The sequence below is a fragment of the Chaetomium fimeti genome (genome assembly GCF_033439085.1).
Source record: "Chaetomium fimeti strain CBS 168.71 chromosome Unknown B0H64scaffold_2, whole genome shotgun sequence".
NCBI lineage: Eukaryota > Fungi > Ascomycota > Sordariomycetes > Sordariales > Chaetomiaceae > Chaetomium > Chaetomium fimeti.
Genome location: NW_026944330.1, coordinates 3,102,771 through 3,129,792, shown reverse-complemented (window position 1 = coordinate 3,129,792; position 27,022 = coordinate 3,102,771). Strand labels below are relative to the sequence as shown.

General features: G+C 56.3%; 9 protein-coding genes across 9 annotated transcripts; 6 read left to right on the top strand and 3 right to left on the bottom strand.

Moving 5' to 3' along the window:
- Nucleotides 1–1,853: 1,853 nt before the first annotated feature.
- On the bottom strand, nucleotides 1,854–2,788 carry B0H64DRAFT_92953 (uncharacterized protein). Its single transcript, XM_062808979.1, has 2 exons — nucleotides 1,940–2,788; nucleotides 1,854–1,860 (listed from the first exon to the last, which is right to left on the bottom strand). The coding sequence occupies exon 1, from the start codon at nucleotides 2,637–2,639 to the stop codon at nucleotides 2,034–2,036; it is 606 nt and encodes a 201-aa protein (XP_062662655.1). The 5' UTR covers nucleotides 2,640–2,788; the 3' UTR covers nucleotides 1,854–1,860; nucleotides 1,940–2,033.
- Nucleotides 2,789–3,384: 596 nt separating this feature from the next.
- B0H64DRAFT_318049 (uncharacterized protein) lies at nucleotides 3,385–3,892 on the top strand (the record flags this gene model as incomplete). The annotated part of the gene is made up of 3 exons (XM_062800368.1): nucleotides 3,385–3,510; nucleotides 3,565–3,612; nucleotides 3,677–3,892. The coding sequence occupies 3 exons, from the start codon at nucleotides 3,385–3,387 to the stop codon at nucleotides 3,890–3,892; spliced, it is 390 nt and encodes a 129-aa protein (XP_062662654.1).
- Nucleotides 3,893–4,816: 924 nt separating this feature from the next.
- B0H64DRAFT_92949 (CST complex subunit Ten1) lies at nucleotides 4,817–5,591 on the bottom strand. Its single transcript, XM_062808978.1, has 2 exons — nucleotides 5,411–5,591; nucleotides 4,817–5,250 (listed from the first exon to the last, which is right to left on the bottom strand). The coding sequence occupies exons 1-2, from the start codon at nucleotides 5,500–5,502 to the stop codon at nucleotides 4,917–4,919; spliced, it is 426 nt and encodes a 141-aa protein (XP_062662653.1). The 5' UTR covers nucleotides 5,503–5,591; the 3' UTR covers nucleotides 4,817–4,916.
- Nucleotides 5,592–6,190: 599 nt separating this feature from the next.
- On the top strand, nucleotides 6,191–7,041 carry B0H64DRAFT_371523 (Snf7-domain-containing protein; the record flags this gene model as incomplete). The annotated part of the gene is made up of 4 exons (XM_062802165.1): nucleotides 6,191–6,374; nucleotides 6,439–6,643; nucleotides 6,694–6,899; nucleotides 6,962–7,041. The coding sequence occupies 4 exons, from the start codon at nucleotides 6,191–6,193 to the stop codon at nucleotides 7,039–7,041; spliced, it is 675 nt and encodes a 224-aa protein (XP_062662652.1).
- A 12,683-nt stretch (nucleotides 7,042–19,724) lies between these two features.
- On the top strand, nucleotides 19,725–21,085 carry B0H64DRAFT_387447 (Translin). The gene is made up of 4 exons (XM_062803204.1): nucleotides 19,725–20,186; nucleotides 20,244–20,340; nucleotides 20,399–20,544; nucleotides 20,601–21,085. Exons 1-4 carry the CDS (start codon nucleotides 20,018–20,020, stop codon nucleotides 20,906–20,908), a joined length of 720 nt encoding a protein of 239 aa, XP_062662651.1. The 5' UTR covers nucleotides 19,725–20,017; the 3' UTR covers nucleotides 20,909–21,085.
- A 13-nt stretch (nucleotides 21,086–21,098) lies between these two features.
- On the top strand, nucleotides 21,099–22,282 carry B0H64DRAFT_387445 (GPI biosynthesis protein family Pig-F-domain-containing protein; the record flags this gene model as incomplete). Its single annotated transcript, XM_062803203.1, has 2 exons — nucleotides 21,099–21,550; nucleotides 21,649–22,282. Coding segments are annotated over exons 1-2 (820 nt in total), but the record flags the coding sequence as incomplete, so codon positions are not given.
- Nucleotides 22,283–22,428: 146 nt separating this feature from the next.
- B0H64DRAFT_387442 (mitochondrial carrier domain-containing protein) lies at nucleotides 22,429–23,780 on the top strand. The gene is made up of 2 exons (XM_062803202.1): nucleotides 22,429–22,835; nucleotides 22,907–23,780. Exons 1-2 carry the CDS (start codon nucleotides 22,697–22,699, stop codon nucleotides 23,722–23,724), a joined length of 957 nt encoding a protein of 318 aa, XP_062662649.1. The 5' UTR covers nucleotides 22,429–22,696; the 3' UTR covers nucleotides 23,725–23,780.
- Nucleotides 23,781–23,933: 153 nt separating this feature from the next.
- B0H64DRAFT_439538 (60S ribosomal protein L22) lies at nucleotides 23,934–24,537 on the bottom strand (the record flags this gene model as incomplete). The annotated part of the gene is made up of 4 exons (XM_062806438.1): nucleotides 23,934–24,060; nucleotides 24,120–24,316; nucleotides 24,375–24,416; nucleotides 24,523–24,537. 4 exons carry the CDS (start codon nucleotides 24,535–24,537, stop codon nucleotides 23,934–23,936), a joined length of 381 nt encoding a protein of 126 aa, XP_062662648.1.
- A 1,875-nt stretch (nucleotides 24,538–26,412) lies between these two features.
- On the top strand, nucleotides 26,413–26,715 carry B0H64DRAFT_439537 (uncharacterized protein; the record flags this gene model as incomplete). The annotated part of the gene is made up of 3 exons (XM_062806437.1): nucleotides 26,413–26,429; nucleotides 26,499–26,607; nucleotides 26,668–26,715. 3 exons carry the CDS (start codon nucleotides 26,413–26,415, stop codon nucleotides 26,713–26,715), a joined length of 174 nt encoding a protein of 57 aa, XP_062662647.1.
- Nucleotides 26,716–27,022: the final 307 nt, after the last annotated feature.

Sequence of the window (27,022 nt, the reverse complement as noted above, 5' to 3'; positions counted from 1 at the left end):
TGGGGTAGAAATTGGAAGGCGAGAACGATCGAGCAGCCGAGGTGTAGTTATACTACAGCAACAAGCTCCCACGATCGGCCGACGGTGTTCGCCGTCTCGTCAACGTAGGCGGTGAATGCGATGGCGCGATACAGTTCGCGGCTTAAGCGGTGGTCGAAAGAATCGATTCGTCAATGGTCTGGGGTATCGGTCTGTGGCCCATTTGGTTCCCAATGTTTCGCATGAATGGTGGGGAGCTGGCGGCCGGCGGTTTGGAGTGACGCCGTCGTCGAGATATAGCACTGAAAATTCGTAAAGCTTGTCGTTTCTTTGGACCTTTTTTCAAGAAGGTTTCTCTGAGAGTTTTCCTTGTCCACCGTGTCCAAAAAAAGAAGCGTGCCCTGCGCCAAAATTTAGAGTGTCCACTGTTATCTGCACGTGTGTCCAGTCGCAGCTGCAGCTCAGGTCGACCCCGGCATTGACTGCATCGTCCGATCTGATGGCTGGACCTGTCCCGGCAAACGATCTCTGAGCATGGCCACGCGAATCGAAGATGGAGATCTGGTTCCCGGGCGTTGGAGGAAGAGGCTGCTGTTGGCGTGTCGCATGTGCCGGAATCTTGTTGGAAATGATTGACGCAAGACTCGGGAATGCAGCTAGGCCCCTGAGCGAGCAGCATCTCACCGCCTCAGTTAATGCATGCGCCAGCGGTCTTGGCATCGTTCAGCGGCATGTGACAGCCTGTCACCCGCCAACCACGAGCGTCGATAGCGACAACGTCAACTGGCCCTTTTCTCACGATGGACGGATTAAGGGCTTTCTGCTCGGTATGCACCAACCAGGGCTCCCTTACATAGTAAGCCCACATGATTCACACACACCAGCGCACACCTTTCGGAGCGAGTGGATTCCGGGTTTGTGGTCGAAGGTGGGTCTCCGCTCCGGCCGCCGTGATGATGCCATTTGAACCGGGGACCGGGATGCAACCAGGCGCTCGGGCCCGATCGGGATGCTCACATACCTCTCCTTCGCTTCACACTTGCCGTTGAAACCATAGTTGGGAGTGCCGTGACATTAACACGCCAAGTGTCTCTCATCGGCCCAGGAAATGCGGGGGTGGGTAGCTGTGTTTGAGTTGTCTATCAAAGGTTAACCGCCCGTTCACGCCATATACCTAGGTAGTACTTTTGCTGTCTCCATATGTAGTTAGTTAAACATCAGTATCTCTGCTTAGAGCCGGGCCGGTCCCAGTCAGGTAGTCACTCTCCTCCCCAGATTGGAATTAGACACCGGTTTCGCCCAGCAGCATTGTGAGAGGGCCGGTTCGGCTCCGACGCCTGACGTAGAAACGTAGTTTTTGGGGTTTTCGTAGCCATCAACCTCCATACAAACGGCGAACGGGTCCCATGGTGAGCTTTCTATTTTCGTTTCCCAGCTCTCTATCTATTATCTTTCCCCTCATTCTACATGGTCCAGCGAGTTCATCGGGCAAACGCGTGTTCTGAGAGAGGTCGTGAACCCGCAGTATCTGAGTCACTTATTCGTGACCTTATCGTTTCGCTCAGGTCATTGATGTAAGAGCTCATCCTAATACTGCCGTGTTTATCACCGGGAAGATCACTATATTCCTACCTCGGGCAAAGTCCATCGATCTCATGGCCGGCTTACATTCAAGCATGGTTACGGCACCCAAACCTTCCCAACAGCAACACAACAGCAACACGGTGTGTAAAATAGCAAGACAAACACTGAAGCCATCCAGAAAGCCCTTCATGCTTGGTGCGGCGATCCCCTCGCCTCAGTCTTTTTATTGGCGCCCGCGGAACTGCTCCCAGACGCGTTGCAACCAGGGTGGCGAGACCTGATGCCCTGCACTGCGGCCTTCCAAAACACTCGGCTCAGCTAGGTTAGCAACGGGAACTAGCCAACCCCCCAACCCTTCCGCCAGGCGGTCACTGACTGTTGGTTGTGTGGAGTACTGCTAAGCAGCCCTGCCAAAACTTCACACGAGCCCAGTCCACGTGCGTTCCCCATTAGTCCCCCTTGTCGTCATGTTACGCCTGACTTTTGCCATGCCGCTGGGAGCGGACGAATACAAGAACTGAAAAGAAAAGGCAGGAATGAGTGACAGCCATGCCATGCGCATGCGATGTTACCTTGGTAGCCAAATCGCCCCAGAACAAGTGTGAATGGAGGACGATGGTTTGATGACTCGGCACACAAGGGCTAAACAAGGACTGACGCACAGTAAACAGTATACGTAGGACATGGTGGTTCGTAACCATGACCGTACATGCTAGGCATGTCCCAATGGATGCATGGTGTGGTGGTATCAAACCCCCACGACACCAAAAACCCGTCATGGCCATCCAAGAAAAACCAAACGGGAGCAGATGATATTGGACGCCGGCGTTCAAGCGAACCAGTAAGCCGCCTGAAGCATCCTCAAACCAGAAGTCAGGAGCAAGGAAGAACGATCGACGTTGTACACAGACTACGACCGGTTTCCAACGAGGCTGCACGACAGCGGCCCACCTCTCACTCACTCCACAAGACGAACGGGAGATCGACAGCCAGCCCCAAACCACTTGGGGTATGAAACACGTCCAAATCCCTCGGCAGATGATGGCAGGGCATCTCCAGTCTGGGCCTTCCTGCATATGCTACATGTAGAGAGAAGAGCCGGTGGCGAAACCCCTATGACGACAGCGGCGCATCGCATTTCGCGCATAACCAACTATGAACACGAATCGCCACATCCATTCGCGGCGGTACCTCAGCTGGAAATACCGGAAACCAAGCTCGAGAACACCCGGCGCGGTTCGCCAAGCGAGCTGATAGGGCTGCATCGGATCCATGTTACTGGACACATGGGAGATGAACGACGGAACAGGCGGTGACCAATAGTTAAGCAGCATCTTGGCGGTACCCAGGGGCCTTTTGGTATGACGGCCCATATCAAGGGAAGTGCAGCTGGAGCAGTGGGTCCGCTTCCGGGCGTGTGTGTCTCACAGATGAAAGGGGTTTTGGGGGCGGGGGGGGGAGAGGGACGAGGCGGAAAAGTGAGGCGGACCACATGGGTCGTGAAAACAAGCCAGTCAGGGCGGGTCTGCCAATTCCCAAAACAGCTCCCGTGCCATCCACGACCTTACGGTAAGGTAGACGTGGGTGGTTCGGACAGACTGGGCGGTGTAGCTGACGAAAAGGGTATGTGGTTTGTATGGCCTTGGACGAAGCCTTCTCGACCATGGACGTACCTTCACCGGACAGGCCTCGGCCGTAGGGCCCCTTGTACGAGACCATAAATAGGGACCACCCCGCATGTTTTTCAGACAGGAACGCAGAAGGAAGCAACGTACACTTGATTGACCCGCCGTCATCCCCCGAGATTCCCCCCTGCCCACCATGTCGTCGTCTTCCTCCATGAACAAATACTGGATCCCACATTTGGACATCCACAAGAAAGTCATCACCCAGGAGCTACAATACTACCTCGGGCCGGAGGCGACAGTGCGGTCCTTCACTCGCGAGGTGCGTTACTCGATCCGCCTGGCTCCGACGGAATCCGGGGGCTAACGGCTACAGGGAGAGGATGGTTTCTTGATCACAACACCAGGACCTTGCCTGACAGATGTGAGCCACCCGATTACGCGGCGAAACCCAAACCCAACCGCGAGGTTGACATCCCACCCCCTAGGAGCAAATAGACGACATATGTGTCAAGTCCAAAGAGATGTGGGAAAAACAAGCAGCAGCCAGGGCGTCCGGGACGGCGAACAAAGTCCTCAAGCGGCCACTCCATCAGCCCGTGGTCATGTCGAAGGCCGGCGCGAGTGATTCGACAAGGCGGAGGAGAGAGAGCCGAAGGAGTACCGAGTCCAGAAGCCGACGTGATGAGAGACGGAGAAACTGATAATGATACCCCAATGGAAGCCCAACCCAGGCCATGGTTTGTTGGCACCTAATGATGGATGCGGGGAGCCGGAGGGTAAACCTGCAGGGAGTTGTCTTGCGAAAGAGGCACCGGGGTTGGTGTTCCACTATTCAATGGGTTCGGCCGATGTTTGTGGAAGGGGGAGGTAGGAGAGTGAATGCATGGCGCACAGTACTTGATATTGGCCGCCAAGGATGCAGCTGCAAGATCAGACTGTGGCATGGCGGTCAGGGGGTTTTAGCTTCGGACCAGCAATATTGTGCCATCTGGCATGCCGCGACTGCAATGGACATCGGATTTCCCCCTGTGTTTGGCGGAGAACTGCATGTGTATGTCGGATCCTGCAGCCGAACCGAGGGCTAGTAAGCTTTTGAACAGACAGGGAACCCCAATTGGGCTGGGTCCGTATCCCTGTGCATTTTAGACGGGGCGAGACTCAGCGACGGTTGAAACTGGAGATCGTGAAGATGCTGGGTCATCGCGGCCAGCTTTGCGCAGGTATCTGTGGCAGGCTTGCACTGGTCTGTATCCCGCACTGCCGCAGAAATGTCGATTGTCGCATCACGCCCTCTCCGCCCACCCAACCCCGAAGACTCCATTGACGGCCAACCACGGTACTGCGAGAACATAGTGGCCTCTGAAAAATATGGTGAATTAAACACGATTGTGTTTACTCTCCATAAATAAGGCCATGGCCCGGGATGTGTGGAGAGCAGGAACGCCCGGGTTGCGCTCCCGCTCAATGTGGTCTCACAGCATATGCTGTGCCACGCTGACTGAGTTCGAGCTGGTGGTGCTCCCATAGCAAGAGCTGTGTCCTGCCCCCGGAAAGCGCAGGAAAAGGGGGGGAGGCGATCCGAAAGGTAACCAGTTCTGAGTTAGCGCGCTCTCCCCGCTGAGCTCGAGGATTTTCTCCTCGGATAATGATTGAGGCAGCATGTCTCGCAGTGCCACACCAGGTGACGATACCTCGAGTAATGCCGTTTGATGGGAAAAGTGTAGATCAAGAAGTGACGCGGCCCGTGGCTCGGGTAGCTTGCTCGATGACCTTGACCGATGTTTCGTATCTGCGTATATCGAAGGGCCCGGCCGACCACAGAAGGACCGCCTGAGTATGAACCGCAAGGCTTCCACGGCTTAACTCTCCGCTTGAGGTTATCGGAGCGGTATCAGTGATATAACCGATGACATTTACCCACTCTCCCACGCGGGTCTGTTCCGATCCGAGGCTTTCGAGAACCAATTTCACATCCACGAAGGTGAGGACGGAGTGAGTGTCTTCCGGCAAACGGTGCTCCAGCGCCAAAAGTCCAGACTCTGGCGAGTAGGATGTTACACTGTAGGTATCTAGTCAGTATGGGTTGTGAAGGTACCAGCCGAGCCACTACAGCCGTCCGCGGATGCTTGGGCGGGACGATTTAGAACCATCTGTCTGATCTCACGGGTGCTATAAACGGGAAACATGATGGCTCGTGACCAGGAGAGAGAAGAACTTACCACCCTAAGAATCGAACTTTATCCCCCGTCTCTTTCCGCGGCAGCGATGAGAGCAGGCATAACTGGGACGGGCGTGGACCGTACGACGACATGGTGATTGTGCGGCCCGGGCACGGTCAACACATTCTACATTGAACTTTAGCGTTGGAGTCCGAAACTCCGACTTCAGCTGGGCGCTTGTCCAGGTAGCTGAAGAAAATCGGTTCCCACGGTAAGGAAGGTGTACCGAGCGGCACAGATAACAAGGGCGCCTTCCGAATGCTGAACGTCGTCAATTTCTCTTATGTGGTGCCGTGCCTTCCCATCGTCTCGAACGAACTCCTGTGTCACATGACTCGTCGGCATGGTCGGTTAAATCCCGGGTTGGACCGGGCTTCCATGCGCGCGTGCCGCAATTGCCCGTCGACCCAGCAGCGGCCTTGTTGGCCACGCCTTGCATCATACCCCCGATAGGCAGCCTTGCTCAACCTTCAGGCAATTCCCGTATGCTTTCGTCACCCGCAGCGTTTACTCCTATTTCGACACATTTCGAACGAGGCAGCCTGCTCAGCTGGCGCGTTCTCTCCTTCGCGACCATTCGATAAGCGAACGATAAAACTGCCTGTAGTCAGGTTCGACCCCGCCAAAACACCGCGAGGCGTCATCGGCACAGCTGATCAGGTGCCCCTGCCCTCCCGCTAATACTCCAACAAACCCCGAGTCTGACCTCGATTCCGACCCCGGACTCTCCACCTCGCCTAGACCACCGTCTCCCGCCAATTCCGACTCGACAAACTCGCCATGTCAGGTATCTGGGGCTGGTTTGGCGGTGGCGCCGCGCAGAAGCGGAAAGACACGCCCAAGAATGTCATCCTCGACTTGCGGACGCAGCTGGAGATGCTGCAGAAGCGCGAAATGCATCTCACACGTCAGATCGAGGAACAGGAACAGATCGCGCGAAAAAATGTCAACACAAACAAGACCAGTATGGCTCCCCTGTCGATGCTCGCTCCTATGCGACGAGAGTGCTGACCCATGGAACCCAACAGCTGCGAAAGCGGCACTACGACGCAAGAAGGTCCACGAACACAATCTCGAGCAGACACTAAACCACATCGGAACCATCGAGCAGCAAGTGAACGCGATCGAGTCGGCAAATATCAACCAAGAGACGTTCATGGCTATGCAACGGGCAGGCGATGCCATGAAAACCATACACGGCAAACTCACACCGACCAAGGTTGACGAAACGATGTAGGTCATTCCCTATATATAGCACGGGCTAGTACTAACCCCGCTGGCAGGGATACACTGCAGGAGTACAACCGGCTCAATGAAGAGATCGCAGATGCAATGGGCAGCATCAGCGTGGGCCCGCAACTCGACGACACAGAACTGGAGGATGAGCTTGAGGCACTCCAGCAGCAGGAGCTCGAAGACAAAATGTTGGAAACGGGCGCCGTCCCTGTAGACTCCATCCAGCGGTTGCCGGCTGTGGCGAACGGAGATAGTAAGTTAATACATGCTCGGATAACCCTGGTGCTGGACCAGACTTTGCTAATGCCGTTCTAGTCAAGGGCAAGGCACCTGTGGCTGCCGAGGACGACGAAGAAGCGGAACTCAGGAGGTTGCAAGCCGAAATGGCTATGTGATCGTCGAGACTCGCGCCAAGATGGCGTGGCCTCGCTGTCACTTGCGTGGAGTAATACGAACCGGTTTTCGATTTGTCGCGGTCTCCCTCCCATCAGTTATGAGCATATGGGAGGAGGGTTGGCTGCTGGTGGATGGTATAGGTACTGTTTCCGCGTAAGTATGAACATGACTTTGGGAGTTTTGCCTTAGCTGAGGAGGGACGGCGTTTGAGGTTCGGGATTTGACGTAGTTATGGGAGCTCACGGGGGACATTTCAGATGCAACTTGGTTAAAGTAGTACGAACCCTTGATACACTAGACCCTTCCATTGACTTGCTCGGAACTCTAACGGGCTTGTTTGTTGGGGCACTGACATGGTCGTCGTCGAACACCCAAAACCTCTTTCGTCCATGACCAATGACCCCCAGCCCCGTTAGGAAACAAGGGACCTACACCGTCTTTATGCTGCCTGGAGCCACAATCAAACGCTTAGAGTGTCCAGCCTCAACAAATTTGGCCAAATCATTGCCATCGTCAGCGGCAGCGGTTCTTTTATCGTCGAGAAGGGAAAACGCAAAGGAAGAATGGTATCTGATACAGATGAGAAATGGGGCAAGACGAGGTCTACTGTCTTCGGGTTTGCTACACTGGGTTCCACCCTCGTCGGTCACAAGAACATAATTACCATACCGATCGTAAAGGTATTATCGAAACTCCACGTTCCATCCTCGGTCATCGACAGCAGTTCCTCGGGATCTATCTGAACGCTCTACCTGGCAGAAGACCACGGGCAAGGAAGCTCTCCCAGTATACGCGGAGAGTTGTAGATTCACAGCTTGGGTTGCTTCCACGTTGCGCAGTTGGTTGCTGAGCGATTCTTGCGGCTAGAACCATGATACGCAAGAGGCCAACTGCCTTTCATAATTCGGTTGCCTCCACAGCAACTCCCAGGTTTCCGTTACGCCGCCTCTGCACATCGGGCCGCATCCTCCCACCCGAACCTTGCCAGCCAGACCCTGGAAAAGTCTTTGTACAGGTGATACTTGAGCCCGGAAGGTACAGCTGGAGAGAACGCGCCGGGGTGAGCACATGGTAGAAAACTATCGAAAGGCTTAATTCATGGGAATTGTAGGAAACCGCTGTGCGCTAGAGGACACTGAAACCGTGAGACGCACTTGAAGTGGTTCCAGAGCTCGATGCTCGTTGTTTATCCGATCTCAGCAAACAGGAGCTAAACCATCGTAAATCTGAGATTCACGGTACGAAGCACAGTGGAACTTCCGTCGCTTGTTGCTGAAAGAATGGTGTGGGCTGGCTGGCGGTTGAGCCTTCGAAGCCATTGTTGCCGTTCCTCAACCACGAAATGTCGAGTTTTGCAGATGGATTTGAAGTGAAACACATCGCATATTTGGCGACAAACACTCAAATTGAAGTCTAATTTGCTCGTACTTAGTGTCGCCACAAGTTTTGGTTGGTGCGGTCGAGCCACGCCGACCATCCGAGCTTTAGAGAAAACTTATCACCTCCGAGCTGTCCACGTGAGTCCCCAACACATCAGTGTCGGTCAAAACAAGCCATTGGCCAGATTGGAGGGAATTGGCTATCTATTTGGAGAGCAATATGATTGTTATAACTGGGCTGGTTCGCTCCGGTTAGATGAGTCTTCCTGTCCAAATCAGTGTATTCCGTATCTGATGGGTTCCCAGAAGACGGGCAGTTCGAACTCCCACCACGGTACGGTACACACGTGATATTCGGGACGGAATTCGCGGGAGGTGAGCCTTGAAATTTCAGCGTCAACTCCGGCTTTTTCGAACTCAAATTTGGTTGTCTTGCGGGGTGTAAAACGGAATCCGGATGACTGTACGAAGCAGATTACAGACAGTCAGTTCGCCTAACCTCGTCGATTTCGTCGCCAAAACACACCGCCTCTTGTCGTGTTTTGCGGTGAAAGATTATGGTGTCGCGTTTTCCGGAGCTCGGCAAACTCGCCGAGGTCAACGTTCCTCGCCAGGTTGTTAGCGCGGGACATGGTATCAACCCCTGCCTAGCGCCATTGCGAGCGGTCAGACGATCCCCGCAGAGGTCCCAAGGCTAACAGATCGGATTCTCTGCCTACTCCCGTTCACTCTGACTTGGCAACGAGTGCTTTTTTCTCAGCACCCGATATTTACCAACCGTATCGAGGAGAGTTCCAGACATCGGAATATTGCGCGACACCGAGCTCGGTGCAAGCAATGAAAAAATTTAGGGTTGCTGCGTTGGCTGGGACCCGCCCCGGTCAATGCCCCACGCTCCGTCCCGATGTCGCTAGCGGCCCCACAGAGCTAAGGTACCTTCGCGGTTAGACTGGCCGTCCTGCAGGGATTCCACAAGCGACAAGCCAGCGAACAACCACGTAGCACACCGCAACACCACACGACAGCACTTGCACCACCACCATCACCCCGGACTCGCTGGACGGGGGGCAGTGTATCACCGCACTGATTCTCATTTTCGGCCGGCCGGAAGGGTATATACACAGGACCTTTCCCGTCGCCACACCACCATCTCGACGCAGCGTCTGTTGTGTCTGCAATGCCGCACTGGACCGGCATCCCGAAACAGGGCACACCAAGAAGCTCACCTCGGCCGAGTGTGGAAGCGCCGCGTGATGGCTCAATGGCTGCCCAATGTTGCGCCAATTCCCCAATGCTTCCCGACCAATAATTGGGCGCGAGGCTTTCTCAATGCCTCTGATATCCGCTCACCAGTTGGGCGAGTCCGTCGACTGACCGGGCAGAATGGAGACCCGGCAAGCTTTTTACCGTGAATACCAGGCACGGATTGTTCTTCTCCGCTCGGCTCTAAGCTTGGACTGGTGTCCTCCTCGTCACGAGCCATTGCGAGTTTGTGATTGCCCACGCTGCTTGCCGAATGCGTCTCTATCGATTGGGCAGCAGCCTCGCCCTGTGTCGTCGTGATCGTTTCCGATCCAAGTGATTGATGGGCTCGGTGTCCAACCCCCGTTGCAGACGTGGCGCCACTGCAGCTGGGTGGGCCAATGCCTCGTCCTCAGTCCAGTCAATCCCCTCAATCCAGTCACTTGAGGTCTCACGACCCCGCGCATTGAGTCTGTCCTGTTGCGTGGGGTTTGAGTCTCCATGCCGATGGGATTGGGGGGTGATTGCCGTGGTGGGATAAAGCAGTTCTTGCCAAGACCCGACCCAATGGCCATTTCACTGACCTGCCCCTCCCTCCAGGGTCCCTCCTTCCCGAATTGTCTCCCCTCCTCGTCCCAATTCTGAGTAACAGTCCAAGAAGTGCAAGGTTTTTCCTTTTCACATATTGCAGCCCCACGGGAGCTGTGAAGCGCGTTGACTTTTCCTCAAAGCCAAAAACCCAACACCGGGCCTCTCCCGAGCATCCCGTTTGTTTACTTTTGATTTTGACCACCGGTGCGAGAATTGTCACGGCCAACCACAGACCGTGACACCATCAAGAAACCTACTCTCGGTTGCAATCGCGTCAGCAGCTCTGCATACATTAAACCCCCATTTACCCAACCCGACCACTGGCCGTGAGACACTCGCGACCCAACGCCCCACCACGTTACTTTTCGGGAAGCCTATCTGCAGCCTCCCGAACGACCCCCAACTTCGACCGTCACACCGGCCCCGCCTCTCTCTCCCGCGATAGTAGTGCACACGGCTGTGGTGCGCTGTGCTGCTCTATGGAGGATAATAAGAACACCCCCCAAGTCCTCACGGTCGAGCTCCCTTCCGGCGACAAGGCCGAGGTTGACGTCCCACAAGTATGAGCTTCCCAGGCGAAGATGTCGAGTTCTGTCCGACACGGGCAGACCTGCATTGGTCCCAGGCCCAGTATAACCAAGTCGAGTTTGCCGATTTTAATAAGGTGCAGGTAGCCAAATATGGGGATGTCAAGTTCTTCCAGCCGACCGACTCAGAGGACGACAATGCGAATGCGAATGGGGTGAATGGCGAGGGTGAGTATTAGTTGTCGTCCTGATGTTCTATGCACGGCGGGATGAGAAGAGGGTAAAATTTTGTTACTAACGGCATCTCCTATCTTAGGTGACCAGGCAGGCGAGGCCGGCCCCGCCCTGCCGGCAGAGGAAGTGGAGGTGCCGGTAGAGGAAGCCACACCCGCCACGAGTGCTGCGGCAAAGAAGAAGAACAAGAAGGCAAAGAAGAAGGCCGCCAAAGCAGCAGAGAAGGCCGCCGAGCCCGAACCCGCCCCGGCGCCGCCAGCCGAACCTGAGCCTGCGCCTGAGCCTACGCCTGACCCTGGACCCCAAGTCAAAGATGAGCCCGAAGGGGCAACACCCGCAGGCAAAAAGAAAAAGAAGGGCAAGAAGGGTAAAGACAAAAAGGAAACCAAGACACAGACGTCATCTGCCAAGGAGGAGAAGGCTAGTGAACCTACCACCGAATCACCCTCCGCTGAGCTTAAGGACGATGAGACCAAGGCGGAAGAAGTTGCATCTGTGGTTACTACAGAAGCTGCGCCTGAGCCAGAAGTTACAGCCAAGGCCGCGGATGCCCCTGCCGCCGACGCGCCCTCGGCGGAGTCAAAACCCGAAGAGACCACAGAAGCCGCTTCTCAAGCCGAAGCTACGCCGACCGAGCCCCCCGCAGAAGTAGTGCAGGCCGAGCCTGCCGAACAACAAAATACCCTAGCCCATGCCGAGGAGGCCGCAGCGGCAGAGGAGCAGGGAGAGCCGGCCATTGCTGACGCTGAAGCTTCACCTGCGGAAGGGCCGGTTGTGGAGGCGGATGACAAGCCAGTTCTCGAGGCAGCAGCTGCTGAAACCGTGGAGGTTGCTGCCGAGCCCGAAAAGCCGACAGAAGATACCGAAACGGTAACTGCCGAGTCGGCGGAAGTTCAGAAGCCCCTAGAGGCTGATGAACCTACTGCTGGGCCTAAGGATGAGGCCGAACCCGAACCTGAAGCCGATACGCCTCAAGAAAACGCTCAGAAGGCCCCCGAAGTGGCCAACACCGAGGAGATCACTAAAGCCGACGAGAAGGAAGAGGGCGTGTCGGATGTTGCCCCTGAACCCGCCGTCGAGGAAACTCCAGTCGCTGAGGTAGAACCTGCTCTCTCCGCCGACAGCGAGGAGGCCGCTGGGCCCCAATCGGACCCGGTTGTTGAGGCTGGGAACGAACCCGCTGGGGACGAACCCACCGGTGACGTCAAGGAGACGCCCGTCCCCGAGCTTATTACAGAAGCTAAAGAAGAGCCTACTCTCGAGGCGGCGGAGACTCCCAAGTCTGAGTCCGAAGTGGCGGTCAGCCAAACATCGGAAACTGAGCCTACTTCAGGCAGTGACCCAAAAGACGACCCCGAATCAGTCACCGAATTTGAGGAAAAGCCGGCCGCCGAACCAACTCACGAACTCGCTGCTGCTATTGAAACCAGCAATACTGCGACTGAGGATGCGCCTGCTCCAGAAGAGGTGACCAAGGCCGATGAAAAGCCCACCGAGTAAGTAAAGCAATTGATGCGGTGGCGCTATTCCGTCACCTGGTTTCACATGATATTAACAATGACATAGGGAAGTTACAGAGAACTTTCCGGTGGAGGAGCAGCCCGTTAGCGAAAACAAGCTCATGTCTGAGGTTAGCTTGGCTGAAGAGCCAAGTGAACCTGAACTGGGGACCAAGGACAAGGCTTCGGCTGAAACGGAAGCCCCCGTTGCGGTGGAAACCGCTAAATCGGAAAAGGTTGAGGAGGCTGCGGCCGAACCAGAAGCTGCTGAGCCTGCCTTTGAAGTCAAGGCCGAAACTACCTCTGACCCCGAGGCGGTCGTGGAAAAGACCGTCGAGGACACGCCGGTCGAGGAGGTTGAGGAGTCAAAAGCCGAGAATAGGGGCGAAATCCCAACCCTGGAAGCTGCTGCCGCTGCCGCCGAGGCCGATACTGTGGACGAACCCGCACCCGTCGAGAAAGCCAAGAACGAGCCCGAGACCCCGGCTGCTGAGGCTGCCGATACCACGGCGGAAGCGGTTGCTGATCCGGAGAAGGCAGAGGCCGATGAGAAGCCTGCTGAGAAAGCCGACGGCAAATCTGAAGAGGAGAGTAATGAGGAGAAGCCTGCCGTTGCCGACGAGGTAAGATCGACCTTTCTGCACCTGGAGGTTCGCCCTGCTAACACAACCCAGGCTACTACTGAGCCCAAAGCCGAAAGCGACAACACCAAAACGCCAGCCGAAACCGGCGCTGCTCAAGAGGATTCAGCTGAGCCCGCCAATCCGGATACCGACATCAAGGCTGCCCCCGCTACCGACGAAGAAGTTGCTCAGCCTGAAGAGAAGGCAGAAGTTGTTGTCGCTGAGACTCAGGCTGAGGAGGGGACTAGTGATGCTCAGAAAGCAAAGGCAGAGGCGGCGGTTGAGATCCCTACTGTGACAGCTATTGAAGAAGAAGAGTCTGCCCCAGCTCCCGAAGAACCCCCCGCGGTAACAGAAGAGGTGGCACCGGCCGAGGAGACGAAGGGTTCCGCTGTCGAAGACGCAAACGACGAGGCCACCGCGGAGGCAGAGCCTACACCTACAGAGGAAATCAAGGTTAAGGCTGGAGAAGAAACTAAGGCTGAGCCCACCGAGAAAACTGCGACCGAGGCTGTCGAGGTAACTGAACCCGAGGCGGTGGAGGAGGCGAGGTGTGAACCCATCGAGGAAACCAAGGTCGAGCCTGAGGCAGCCAAGACTGAGGTTCAAGACGAGGTCAAGGCTGAACCAGCAGAGGAAACTATACCCGAGCCCGAGTCTGCGGAAGGCATTGACGCGAACGTCAAGACCGAACCCGTTGAAGAAGCCAAGGTTGAACTTGTTGAAGAAGCCAAGGTTGAACCCGTTGAAGAAGCCGAGGTCGAATCCGAGGAAACCAAGGTCGGGAATGCCGAAGACACCAAGCCTCGGGCCCCAGAGGAGGTCAAGACCGCGGCTGTTGAAGATACTGATGTTGAACCTGCCGAAGACATCAAGACTGAGCCTGAGGAAGTCAAGGCTGAAGCTGCTGTGGAGGCCGCTGAAGACACCAAGGCTGAACCTGCCGAAAACATCAAGACGGAGCCTGAGGAAGTCAAGGCCGAAGCTGCTGTGGAGGCCGCCGAAGACGCCAAGGTTGAGCCCACTGATGATATCGGGGCCGAGCCCGAGGAAGTCAAGGCTGAAGCTGTTGCGGAGACCGCCGAAGGGGTGAAAGTTGATCCTACTGAGACAAAGGTTGAGCCTGCCGAGGAGGTGAAAACGGAACCCGTCGAGGAGGTCAACGCTGAACCCGAGGCTACCAAAGAAGACTCCGAGGAGCCCAAGCTGGAGCCTACCGAAGCTGCAAAGGCTGGAACGGACCAGGAGTCTCAATCCGAACCGGTCGAAGAGGCTAAAGTGGAGCAGGCCGAGGACTCCATGGCAGCGCCTCTTGAAGAGCTTGCTGCCGAGTCTACTGGGGAAGCACAGGCAACACCCGCGGAAGATCCGACGCCGGCCGAAGAGGTCAAGACTGAACTCGCCGAGGAGACAAAGCTGGAATCAACCAATGAAGCCAAACCGGCGGAGGAAGTCGAGACAGAACCGGTCCAGGAAGCTGAGTCTATACTGGCTAAGGATGTCGAGCCCAAATCCGCGGAGGAGGTAATGCATGAGCATGTTTCTGAGGCCGAGTCCAAGGAGCTCGTGGAGAAACCCCAATTGGAGGCGGCAGCGGAGTCCGATGAGGTGGTGACTACACCCGAGAGGGAAAACGTAGATGAAGCTTCTCTAGCACCGGAGGAGAAACCCACCGACAAGACCGCTGAGCTAGTCCCCGACGAGGCAACGACCGACAAGCCGAAACAACACCAAGAGAAAGAGCCCGAGGCCGCTCCTCCGGTTCAAGAGAAGTTGGCAGAAAACCCCCAAGAACCCAAGGCAGAAGACGACGAGAGCAAGGACACGGTTGGGCCAATTCCTCGTGAACAAAAGGCAGCTGAGAGAAAGGCTACAGGTGAGGCACACCCCACATTGCTTGATACCCCGGATGGCAGTGGAATGGCAGGAGAGGAGGCGGCAGAGTGCATTTCGCAACCAACAGACACGGACTCGGACTTGCGACTTCCGGATACCCATGATACCCAGGACACGAGTTTGACGACTTCGGCTGTTCACAATGATACCCCCGATACCCCCAAACAACTTAATACCGGTAATACGGCTGGAGATAATGAAAACGACATGGAAACGAAAAACGTCTCTTCCGACGCTGGCGCGGAGCAGACCAAGACCCAAGAAAACTCAAATCTGGAAAGCACGGCAACCAGCGAGCAAGTTGTAAGTGCAGGGATGAAGACTCATGGTTCTCCCACAGGTTTACTCACAGGGAGACAGGTTTCCACCTCATCTGTGATGGCAGAGGTCGAGAGCATCGCTGAATCCCAGGAAAACCCGGCCCTTGTGCAAGTGACCCCCGGCGTTACAGCTACAGAAGAAGTCGTCAACACTGCTACATCAGAAGTGGTTGAGCCAACACAAGCCACTGAAGCTGTCAACCTTGGGAAGGCTGGCGAACCCGTTAGCACTGAAAAGACCACCGAGGCGGGGGAGCCCGTCGTGGCTGAGGAGACCGCCACTGTCGGTGATGAGACCATTGCTGCCCTAGCGCCCGCCGTCAAGATTGAGGAGGTTGCACCCGCTGCGGGGGCTACTGTAGCCCAAGAGCCCGCCGAAGTCGAAGCACTTCCCCTGCTAAACCAGTCTGACCAGGCTGAGGAAAGCATTGAGCCCGGGAACCCCGTCAAACTTGATGAAGTTGCTCCGACTGAGCAAGTTCCCGCGGTTGACCAGCCCGCCGTCGATGAGAAGTCCACCGAAACCAAAGAAGTTGAAGGGATTGAAGTGGCCGAGGGTGCTAACGTCGGGGCATCCGACGATGGAGAAGTCGCCATAACCGAACAATCTGTGCTGCCAATCAGCACAGAAGAATCTGCCGCCTCCACTGAGTCTCACCACGCTGAAAAGTCTAACATCACAGAAGAGCCAGACGACTGCCTTGAACCCATCTCTCAGGACACAGTCAGCGAGGCCGCCACCGACGCCGCTGCCGAGACACAGGTAACCGAGCCAGATGTCGATATTGCCCGGGTCAACTCTGGCGAGCCGGAGCCGACGCCGGAGCCTAATGAAACAGAAGCAACGCAGGTCTCGAGCCATGTTCCAGAACCTGGGGCCGAAAAGGTCGCTTCTGAGACGGCTTCGGAAGAGTATATCTTGGTCGAGGCTGCTTCAATCCCCGACAACGCCGGGCAAACCGAGACCGCCGTTGGCGAATCAGCCGCTACCGAGCCATCCACTACGCTACCACAAGCGGCCGTTGATCCTGGCATGCCAGGGCCCCAGAACGACTCACTCGCCAGCGATGTTGCAGTCGACGAGCCTGCTGTCGTCGCCGCTGAAAGTTCCCAGCTTGTTGACGAACCAGTGCTCATTGGCCAATCCACCACATCACTCCAGCAGGTCTCGAGTTCCGAGCATTTGCGATCTCAAGATGAAATCCCTGCTGCCACCGTTGGCGATGAATCCATTGCCATGCTGAGCGCCGAGAACCCTCAACTGGCTGATGACTCAACGGTGTTAGTGACCGAGAGGGAACTTGAAACCAAGGAGCCAGCTGTTAGACATAGCGAGGACTCAACCGTCCCAATTTTAGCGACTTCGCTGGCTGTTGGCGGTTTTACCGCCGCTGTAGCGGCCAAGTCAGTTGATGCAGCAGAGCCACCGGTTCTAACCACTGACTTAGCTACGGAGGCTACCCCAGAGGCAACCGCCCCCAAACTCCCATCGCCGGAAGGGCGAGTTCAAAGTGATATGTCGAGCAGGCAGGTTGTTCCAGACGGCGGCGCAGAGACCCCGGTACCGGTCACCGACAACGCACCCCTTGCGGCCGACAAGTCTGCACCCGAGTATGAAACCGTTGCTCAGCACAACGCACAGCGTCTCCTGGAGCCTAGTGCGACAGATCCAGATGCTACGTCTCGTGCTATCAAGGCTGCCGCTGTCCCAGTGCCTTCAGTCATCGACGAGAAGACCTCGGGTCAAATCGCCATTGCCGACTATGCGGTCACCCACGACGCCTCCGCCACGGGTTTCAGAGACACTAGGAAGACGGGCAAGGAGAGTCCTATTCTCGGACACACAGTTTATCATGCCGGCTCGGATTATGACCCTAGAGACACGAATTTCTCTCTGCAAACAGAGACAACGTACCCGCTGCCGACAGATACGAGCTTTACTTTACCCACCGACACATCGTTCTCTTTGCCTAGCGTCGCGAAGGAGACGTTGTCTGGGAAAGGGGGTAGCGCGGACACGAGTGACTCTTGCGTAAAGGAGGTCGCAATCGGTGCTGGAGTAGCCGGCGCGGTCGGGGTTACAGCTGCTCTGGCTGCACCCAACTTCTCTGACAACCCCGATCTCCCGCCAACAATCGCGCGCCTTGAGCAGTTTGCGGACAAGCTTGACGGCACGGCAGCCCCAAAGACCGTCCCGGTCAAGGAGAGTTCCGGAGAGGGAGCCGAGCTGGAGAGGTCGCTACCCCACGAGCAAGGCAAGGCGATAGAGACTTCGCAAGTTGTGGTGGACAAATCTGTCCCGCTCTCAGAGTCTTTCCACATTGTGGATAAGGATACGCCGGCCCAAGAAGAAGCGGCGGAGAGTGAGAAAAAGAAGGAAGCTTCTTCTGAGGATGGTGAGGAATCTGCCGCGCGGAGTGTCGTTGTTGGTGTCGGGGAAGAGAAGACTGACGAAGGCTATCTGGTTGCCCCAAGGCCAAAAACCGATGGAACAGGACCCGCTCAACAAGACATCAGTGTGGACTTCCGCGTACCCACACCTGCTCTCATTCTTCCTGACCTCGACGATCCTGTGGCTCGGCAACTGAGCCGGATGCGCAGCTTGCGCCGACAACGGAGGAACACCATCAAACAGGCCGAGGAGATGGTGGCAGCCGCCGTAGTTATCTACGCCACGGCCGAGGTTCTTAGTCCGCCAGGGAGTCCGAGACTCGCCAGTTCAGGCACCGATGTCCTTGGTTCGCCCGAAATGCATTCTGCTGTGAAGGGGAAGGGGAAGGAGGTTGAGGTGCCCATCATGTCTCTCCAGGATTCCGCGATACCCGCCGAGGATGAGCAGGATAGGGGCAGAGCCAGGTCGAGAGACCTTTCTGATCCTGTTGCTGACCTCTCAGTAGACGACAAAGAAAAAACTAGAGAACCCCTGAAGGCCGAGGATTCCAAGGTTGCTCACAGCGCCAGACGCCATAGTCACCACTCTTCACGCCACCGACCCCACCGCGACAGCCGGGATGGAAGCAAGGACGTATCCAAACGTTCCCACCGCTCCCGGTCAGATAGCCACACGTCGGTTCGTTCGCGGGGCGAGGATGAGCCTCCGCGTACGCCAACCCGTGAGGACCCCGGCTTCGGAGAGCATAAGAGCAGCCCCCACTCCCGGAGACACCGGACCCCGGAGGAACAAGCAGCTCACGACAAGCGCAAGGAGGAGCGACGCCGTGCGCGGGAACTAGAAAAGGTCGGGGACGGCACACCCGATTCACCGGCCAGGACAGATAAGGACAGAGACCGGTCCGCCCCCCGCGACCGCTCGGAGCGATCCTCGGAACACCGACATTCTCAATACCGCGAATCCCGCCGCCACAGCCAGAGCCGCCACAGCATCGATCCCAAAACGGACGTAGTTGTTCCACCCTCGCCGGCAGCAAGCAAGAAGTTCTTCGACATGAAGAATGGCCAGAGCGTGCTCGAGTCCAACTTTGGCGGGCCTCGTGACACCTCAGCCTCGGCCGGTGCCCTGCCGCCGACATCATCATCCTCCAGGACGGCCGTCATCCCCGAACTCAGACGCTCTAGCACGACGCGTGGCAGCACGACCAAGTTGCGCAGATCCGAGGAGCGCTCCTTGCGCAAGGCGGCCCGCGATGACGAGGAGGCCGTGCCCAAGTCAAGCCGGGAACATAAAGATAGGGACAGGGAAACCGAGAGAGCGAGACCGACGACGGCGGAGCAGAAGGTCAAGGCGCCGGCTGCGTCGGCTGGTGTGGGTGGCGGTGGTGGTGATGATGCGGCCGGATTGTCTTCTTCGGCAAGCGGAGGGGATCCGGACTCGCAGGCACATCGGGCCAAGAGACAAGAGAAGAGGGAGCGGGAACGAGAGAGGGAGGGGAAGGAGAAGGGTGGGATTAGGGCTGCTTTCAAGCGGTTCTTTACGAGTAGTACGTGAGAGGGATCGAGACTTGGGGTGGGCAAGAGCAGTTGATACGGGTTGGTTGAGGGTGACGAAGATACGACTTTTTCTTAGTTATTTTGGGTGGTTCTTGACTGGTGATGATTGACGGTGGTGATGATGATAACGATGATTTGTGTGAGCGAAGGGCAGGATTGGGGTGGGTGGTAGGGATGCCTTGATGATTTGATGATTGTTTGCTTGGTATGAGAAAGGGATGAGTTTCCAGTAACTCCCTGCATGTGATGTATTTTGATGACGGACACAACGAATATCAATCCCCCCTCTACAGGAACTCGATTAATGCTGGTGGCTTCGATATGGCGTGTGTGCTCTATGTTTCATGGTAAAATAACTAAGGCAGTTCAACACACCAAAGGGGCCCCGACGATGAGCCGGGGGAGGGGGGAGGCTGTTGAAGGTGCTGGAAAGAACAGGGTTAGGGTCCACAAAGCAGCGATTGGCGCGCAGGGCTACGTCAAATGTCACGGCCACACCTTTCAGAAAAGCGAAGTCCAGGCGTAAACGTTGAAGAATACAATACTTACCTCAATCATCGTATTGATTGGGGAGTTTAGTCTTCACGGCTCACGTCTGTAGCCAACTTCCGGAGACGATTCCAACAAGTACAAGTAATTGTCTTCACTACCGAGCTCCACCCCGCAAACATCAGGCGAGCAACAAACACACTCACCTATCCAAAATAGCGTCCGAGATGGCACCTCCCATGATCGACCCCACGCTCTTTGATGAGCTCAAAACCAAGATCGAAGAGGACACCAGCGTTCGGAAGGATCTGGACCAGATCCTTGATGACCTGAACCAGCAGGTTTCCTTCACCCAGGGCGTGCTCTCGCGGATACACTCCACGCCGCGGTCCAAATGTCAGCGTTCTTAACCAAGAGTTGACTACGATAGATCTTTGGCTGACAACGAAGTAGATGCAACCCTATTGGGCCAAATCGAGGGTGGTATCCGGAAGGAGATCGAGACAGTCGGCAAACTGTCGGCGTTTGCGTCCCAGTATCCGTACTACAAGTGAGCTTTCCCTGGTGCCGGTCGCGAGGGTCCTTCTGTACTAAATATATGTTTGTAGATATAACCACAAGTGGACGCGTATGGTTCAGGACGCCGTTTCTACCGTCATAATCTGTGCCTGGTTAGGCGGCATGTCGACCGACTCCAAGCCCGGCGAGATTGGCCGCCTGTTGACGCTGGAAGACATTGGGCAGGCCTTCAACGGTCCGTCTCGTTCTAGTTATACATTTTGCTACAGGCCGCCAACTGACTCCAAATAGTTCCCGTCAACCTCAAGGACCGTGATGCCTTCCACATCACAATCGAGGAGTACCTACTTGGGCTGATTACCGTTATTGATGACCTGAGCCGGCTGGCAGTCAACTCGGTCACTCTGGGCGACACTTCCATGGCCGTGAAGATCAGCGGGTTTATTAAGGACCTACATGCCGGGTTTCAGGTGCTGAACTTGAAGAACGATATCCTGAGAAAGCGGGTGGACTCAATCAAGTATGCGGTCAAGAAGGTTGAGGATGTGGTGTACGATCTGTCGCTGCGAAATCTTATCCCGGCCCAGGAGCCGCAGTGAGGGTATTCCGATGGCCTAGGACATTGGGGGTTTGAGTTTCACACGATGAATTCCATCCATGCCCGGGTGTGTCATAGCTGGACAGAGGGCGAAACTTCCCCTCGCAGTAAGCAGGGTTAGGGTCCAATGCCGAGTATGCCGAGCCTGTGAACTTTAATTATCCATTAATTCCTCTTCCTTCCCTCCTTCCCCGTCATCTACGTCCGCACCCACGCGATGCCCCTCGTCGACCCAATAATAATGTCGACCACCCTCGCCAAAGGCGCCGCCGCGCAGGCGCAAGCACAAGTCGCCTTCTCTAAGACGGCACCGGTCTCGCCTGCTACGACGCTCCGCCCGGTACAGATCCGACCGACGCCGCTCGCCCAGGCCACGCGCCACGCGCTCCCCGCCCTGCTGGCCGTCCTCTTCATCGCGCGCTTCCGCCCTCTCGTCACCGACCCCGTCTCGGCCATGGCCACCGCCCTCCCCTTCGTCGCCGCCCTACAGGTCGCTTACGCCGTGCTCTGTCTCCCCGCTCCGGGCTCGACTCAGACTGGCAGCGGTGGTGGTGGCGGGGCGCGGAAGGCCCCGAAGCTTAGGCCCGGCGAGAGTATAAAGAGGAGGGCGGGTGCGGACGCGGGTGCGCCCAATGCTGTTGCTGTACGTTGCGCTGTTTTCTTTGCACCGCGTGCTTTCGTTCTCTTTTTTCCTGTTGAATGTGCGCGCTAATGATGACGGTGATGGGGGGATGGAAACAGACTTCGCTCCTCTCACTGGTTCTCTCGCTTCTCGTCTCGCCCTTCCTATACGCGGCCATGATCCTATTCGGCGCGCCCTTCCTCACGCACAGCGCGCATACCTTCCTGTGCGCGGCGCACCTAGCCGTGCTAACGCTCCTCCCGCTTTTCTTCGTGCACGGCGTGGATGGGAGTGCCTGGGCGGTTGTAGGCAGCTTTAGCGCGCCTCTCGACGAGACATTTGGTGGACTGCTAGGAGGCATGGTGGGAGCTTGGCTTGGGGCCGTGCCAATCCCGCTGGATTGGGATCGCGAGTGGCAGCGGTGGCCGGTTACGATTCTGTGTGGTCTGTATGGGGGGGTACGTACTCGGACGAGTTGTGGGAGGGACATTGGTTTGGGGAAAGAGCTTCTGAGGGCAGAAATATAAAAACACGGCGGGTATAAGTAAGCTGGAGGTGTCGGGGCGGGAGAAGAGTTGGAGGAGATACCCTTACTGCGCAGGGATGGACACTGAGAGGGCATATTGTATATTTCCCAACTGGGTAGTAAACCATATAACGCGGAATAAATATCCTCGTCTGGCCACATGTGAAAATCATAACAATCCCCGAGCTGGAATGCCCTTCGCGTGTGCATTAACTACAGATTGGAAGCTCGCGTCACAATTTACTTCCTAGCTACCTAATAACGTTTTCGGTACTCCAGGACAGGAGGTCGAGCGCCTGAGTCAGGAGCATATGGTAACTACCTGATGTACCAATGAGTCCCCTTCTGTAGGGAAGGCATCCAGCTAAGGTGAAGGCGACTGAAGAATGCTGGCTCGGCACACTTTGACTTGTCGGCCCCACTAACCCCGAGCTGTTCGGCTGTCGCTGGTCCGATACCGCATCTGTGGGTCAGTGAGACCCCGAATTTCCTCCCGCACATCCGACACATCAACAAAGATGGCTCCTATAAGACGTCTATGCGTTCCCTAAACGCCAATTGCCAGCCCACTGCCGTGCTGGGTCGTCTCCTCCGTCTTGCGCCACCGCCTCCCTCCCGACCGTCCCCCCGGATCAGCCCCAATGGCAACCAACATAACCATACAGTCCCCAGCCCCGGCACCGGAGCCTGCGCAACCACCACCACAAACCCCAACCAAGTCCAATAAGAATTATAAAGGCTTTGTAGCAGGCGTCTTCTCGGGGATAGCCAAGCTCTCCGGTACCTCCCTCCCCTACCTCCCTACTTCCCGCCGTCCTACCAGCACTAATTTCCCCCGTGCACCACTACAGTCGGTCACCCCTTCGACACGATCAAAGTCCGGCTCCAAACAACCACATCAACACGCTTCTCCGGCCCGTTGCAATGCCTCACACAAACCCTCCGCCATGAGGGGCTAGTGGGACTCTACAAGGGCGCGACGCCGCCGCTGGTGGGGTGGATGTTTATGGACAGCGTGATGCTGGGTTCGCTGTCGGTGTACCGGCGGCTGGTCAAGGAGCAGCTGTTCGACAGCGCGGCGGCGCTGCCGGCGCACGGGCACGGCCTGGCCGGGGTTCTGGCGGGCGCGACGGTCAGCTTCGTGGCGGCCCCCGTCGAGCACGTCAAGGCGCGCCTGCAGATCCAGTACGCCGCGCGCAAGCGCGACCGCCTCTACAGCGGGCCCGTGGACTGCGTGCGGAAGGTATGGGCGAGCCACGGAATTCGGGGCGTCTACCACGGACTACAGGCAACCTTGTTGTTTAGGAGCTTCTTCTTCTTTTGGTGGGGCAGCTACGACTTGTTCTCGCGCTGGATGCGGCAGCGCACGAACTTGAGCGCTCCGGCGATCAACTTCTGGGCGGGTGGGTTGAGCGCGCAGGTGTTTTGGATCATGAGCTACCCGAGCGATGTGGTGAAGCAGAGGATCATGACAGATCCGCTGGGGGGCGGGTTGAATGACGGGATCAAGAGGTTCCCGAGATGGAAGGACGGTGCAAAGGCAGTTTACCGGGAGAGCGGTGCTATGGGGTACTGGCGCGGTTTCTTGCCCTGTTTTCTACGGGCGTTTCCTGCAAATGCAATGGCGCTGGTGGCGTTTGAGGCGGCAATGCGGTCGTTGCCGGAATGAGTTGCTATTTACAGTTGGTTGAGCGCTGGAGACGGAGGCGAGGCTCTTTGATCACACACGATATTATACCCAGAGAATTAAAGCGGTTTGACTAGATGCGCTGTAGCCGTACCAACGGCTGTGTCTTTTATTGACCCATTCCCGCTATGCACAACCGTCCAGTATGCTTTTGTTATTCATGCCAATGATCTCGCAGAAGTCCGAACAGGTTACTCCTCGTCATCCTCGGCCTCGTCGTTGACGACATTGAAGAACTTGAGCTCGTAGACACCCTTGGAGGTGGAGACGACGCGGAGCCAGTCACGGAGCTGCATCTTCTTGAGGAACTTCTTGGTCCTGCGACGGACGTTAGCACTCTGCTGATAGGATCGGCAGCAGATATAGCGAGGACCTACAGGTACTTGAGATACCGGCCAGAGAGCTCGTTGTGGGCAATGATCTCGATCTTGCCCTCTCCCTGCTGCGAGATCTTGATAGTCTCGCCGAGGTTGCCGACGCGGCCCTCGACCTTGATCTTCTCGTTCAGGAACTTCTCAAATGCCGAGACATCGAAGATCTTGTCGCTGGCGGGCTGCGAAGCGTTGATGATGAACTGTGCGGGCGGCTTGTTAGCGACAGCAAGCAAGCATAATCGGCGGTGCGGCACTCACCTTCTTCGTCACCTTAGGGCCCTTCTTGGCGCCGGTCTTCTTCTGTTATCCCGAAGGAATTGACTTAGCCTACTGCTTCACGCCATGATCCGACTCGGTGGCCCGAGGGACTGGGCCAACAGCAAAGCCGTCAGGTTGTGGGACATACTGCGATGGGAGCCATTGTTTCTGTCGGTAAGGGTCGGTGAGTATTAACCGTTGTTGTCTGGGACGCAAAGAGGTTGATATCCTGCGCCTAGTTGTGTGGTGTCGCGATATTAAAATATCGAGAAATCTTGCGTTGCGGGCGGTGAAAGATTCTATTGGGGAGCGTTTCGCAAAAATGTGGCCCAAACTTTAGGGCTTTGAGGGTTATGGTGGGGCCGAAGCACTCAGAGGAACGGGTCCGTGCCAAGGTCCGTGCCAAGGCTCATGCCGAACGGGCTTCTGGCAAAGTTTTGCGCCGCATCGCATTGCAGAACTCTCGTTGCTGGTAGTAAGGTGGTCGGGAGTACGTCGATGGACGGAACCATATGCATATCAATCTGTCAAACGGCCAAACCTGTTATTCAACGCTAGAAATAAGACGGGCAACGAGGTCAACCGCCGTTCAATAGCGTTCTTGGGATTTTGTACGAAGGAGAACGGGTTGTTTATCTGCCTTGACAAGCAGTATATATTGGAACCTGGGTATTGACCAGAGCTCCTCAAGGTGCCATGGGCCCGGGCAGGATAACCTTAACTACCTATCCACGGCCACGCTACGAATACAAAGCCGTAACCAAAGGTTCTGGTTAAATTACGTTTGGTTCGTGACCAGCCTACGCCACGCCCTTCAGCCACATTACGTATAGTTGTGACGTCATCCGTTTACGGGACGTCACTTTGGGGCAGGCGCTCGGCTGAGTGTCGAGCCCTATCCCTTTAACGCGCACTTGGAACAGTTTTAGCGGGGCCACCAATTGGAAGCTGTAGATGCGCCAAGTCCGTATCCACAGTACATTGTTGTTTGGTGGTGATACATTTGTTGACCCTAGCCAACACCAAAATCCCCCCTGTTGGGCGCCACAATCTCACCAAAATAATGTGGCTGATTGTACCCAAGTAGATTTTCGGACCCGCTAAAAACTGTTCCAAGTGCGCGTTCAAGGGATGCAGGAGATGCATGTGGCATTGGCAAACACTTGGGTCCCAGCCGCCAAGCTGCCCAGCTGCCGTTGAGACGCTGCGCCATGCCACCAAGCATGTTGGCGCCAGCCAACAGAAACAGAGGCATGGCGAATGCCGCAGCAAGGGTTTATGTAACAGGGGAGGCGGCGCAGGCGGGAATGTACCGGGTGTAACAACGCACCTCGTACGTTTTCACGACCATGAGGACGAGGACTCTACAATCGTTACCAGCTCCGCGCGCTCGCGAAACAATGAGGACCCTCCTGATTTGCCTGAAACACAAACAAACAAAGCCGTTGGTTGGCTCCGTCGGGAACTCGCAGCCCGGGAGTGACGAATTTCACCAGGTTCGGCCCTAACGTGAGATCATTTCCGTATAACACGATACGGTATTCCCGTTCGCATTGGCGGTCCCGTCGACGAGTTCTCGGCCCTCCGAGTGCCGACAGCCGTTGAGTTCCGAGTTCCGCCCGCGGGAAGTACGGTGAAGCGTCGGGATCCCCGCCACTGGAGGGCTTGCCTCCAAACTGGGCAACCTGGAATGGCCGGCTGCATGCGACGTGCGTGCCGTGGTATGACGCAGTCTCGCTAGGTTATTGTCGCGACAAGGTGTAATCCGCCCTGCCTGCTCCAAACCCATCCGGCGGCACACACACTTGCCATCCCTACCTTGGAAAAGCCTACGGAGCATCCCTTGGCAGCCGCCCGACGTGTCACTGGACACCCGGCAGATATTTAAGACGCCGCCAGCGCCCTCACTCCTGTCCTCCTCTTCACACACAATCACCGGCTATCAACGATTTCTTCGAACCTGTCGAGTCCCTCAGCCGAAATCAACCGCAAAAGTAAAACATTTCATTCACATCAACACTCAACAAACACCGTCAGCATGCCTTTCACCGCGAGGTAAGCCCCAGAACACACCGGCCCAACCCCCCCGCGCCTGTTTAGCAGTCTACTTACCCTCTCTGTTAGCGACATCTGCAAGATCATCTTTGCTGTCATCCTCCCGCCGCTGGGTGTCTTCCTCGAGCGCGGGTGTGGCTCCGACCTGCTAATTAACATCCTCTTGACTATCCTGGGCGTAAGTTTCGTTCTGTCCCGCATGATCCCAACGCGCAGCAAAACTAACTGCCCTCTGCAGTACCTCCCCGGTATCGTCCACGCCTTATGGATTATTTGCAGATACTAAGGAGGGCCCGGCCATGATTACCTCGCCTGGTTCGACGCCCGATGAAGCCCCCGTGATAAACTCACGCGCGCTCAAGTCTACAGACGACAGAATAGCGAACTTGTCGGCGTTTTCTCGAGAACACCACCACCAGAAGTCACCAGTGGGGCCGGCAGCGATGACATCAACTTCCAAGAGTCTTGGCTGGGCGCCAAGCCACCGACCACCAGCATTTGGTCTTGGGATCGAGGCAGTGCTCGACGGGAGATGCCGGATTCTCGGGCGCGAAGCGAGGGATGCGGGCCGTTTCTGAGCCATAGCGAGGCGG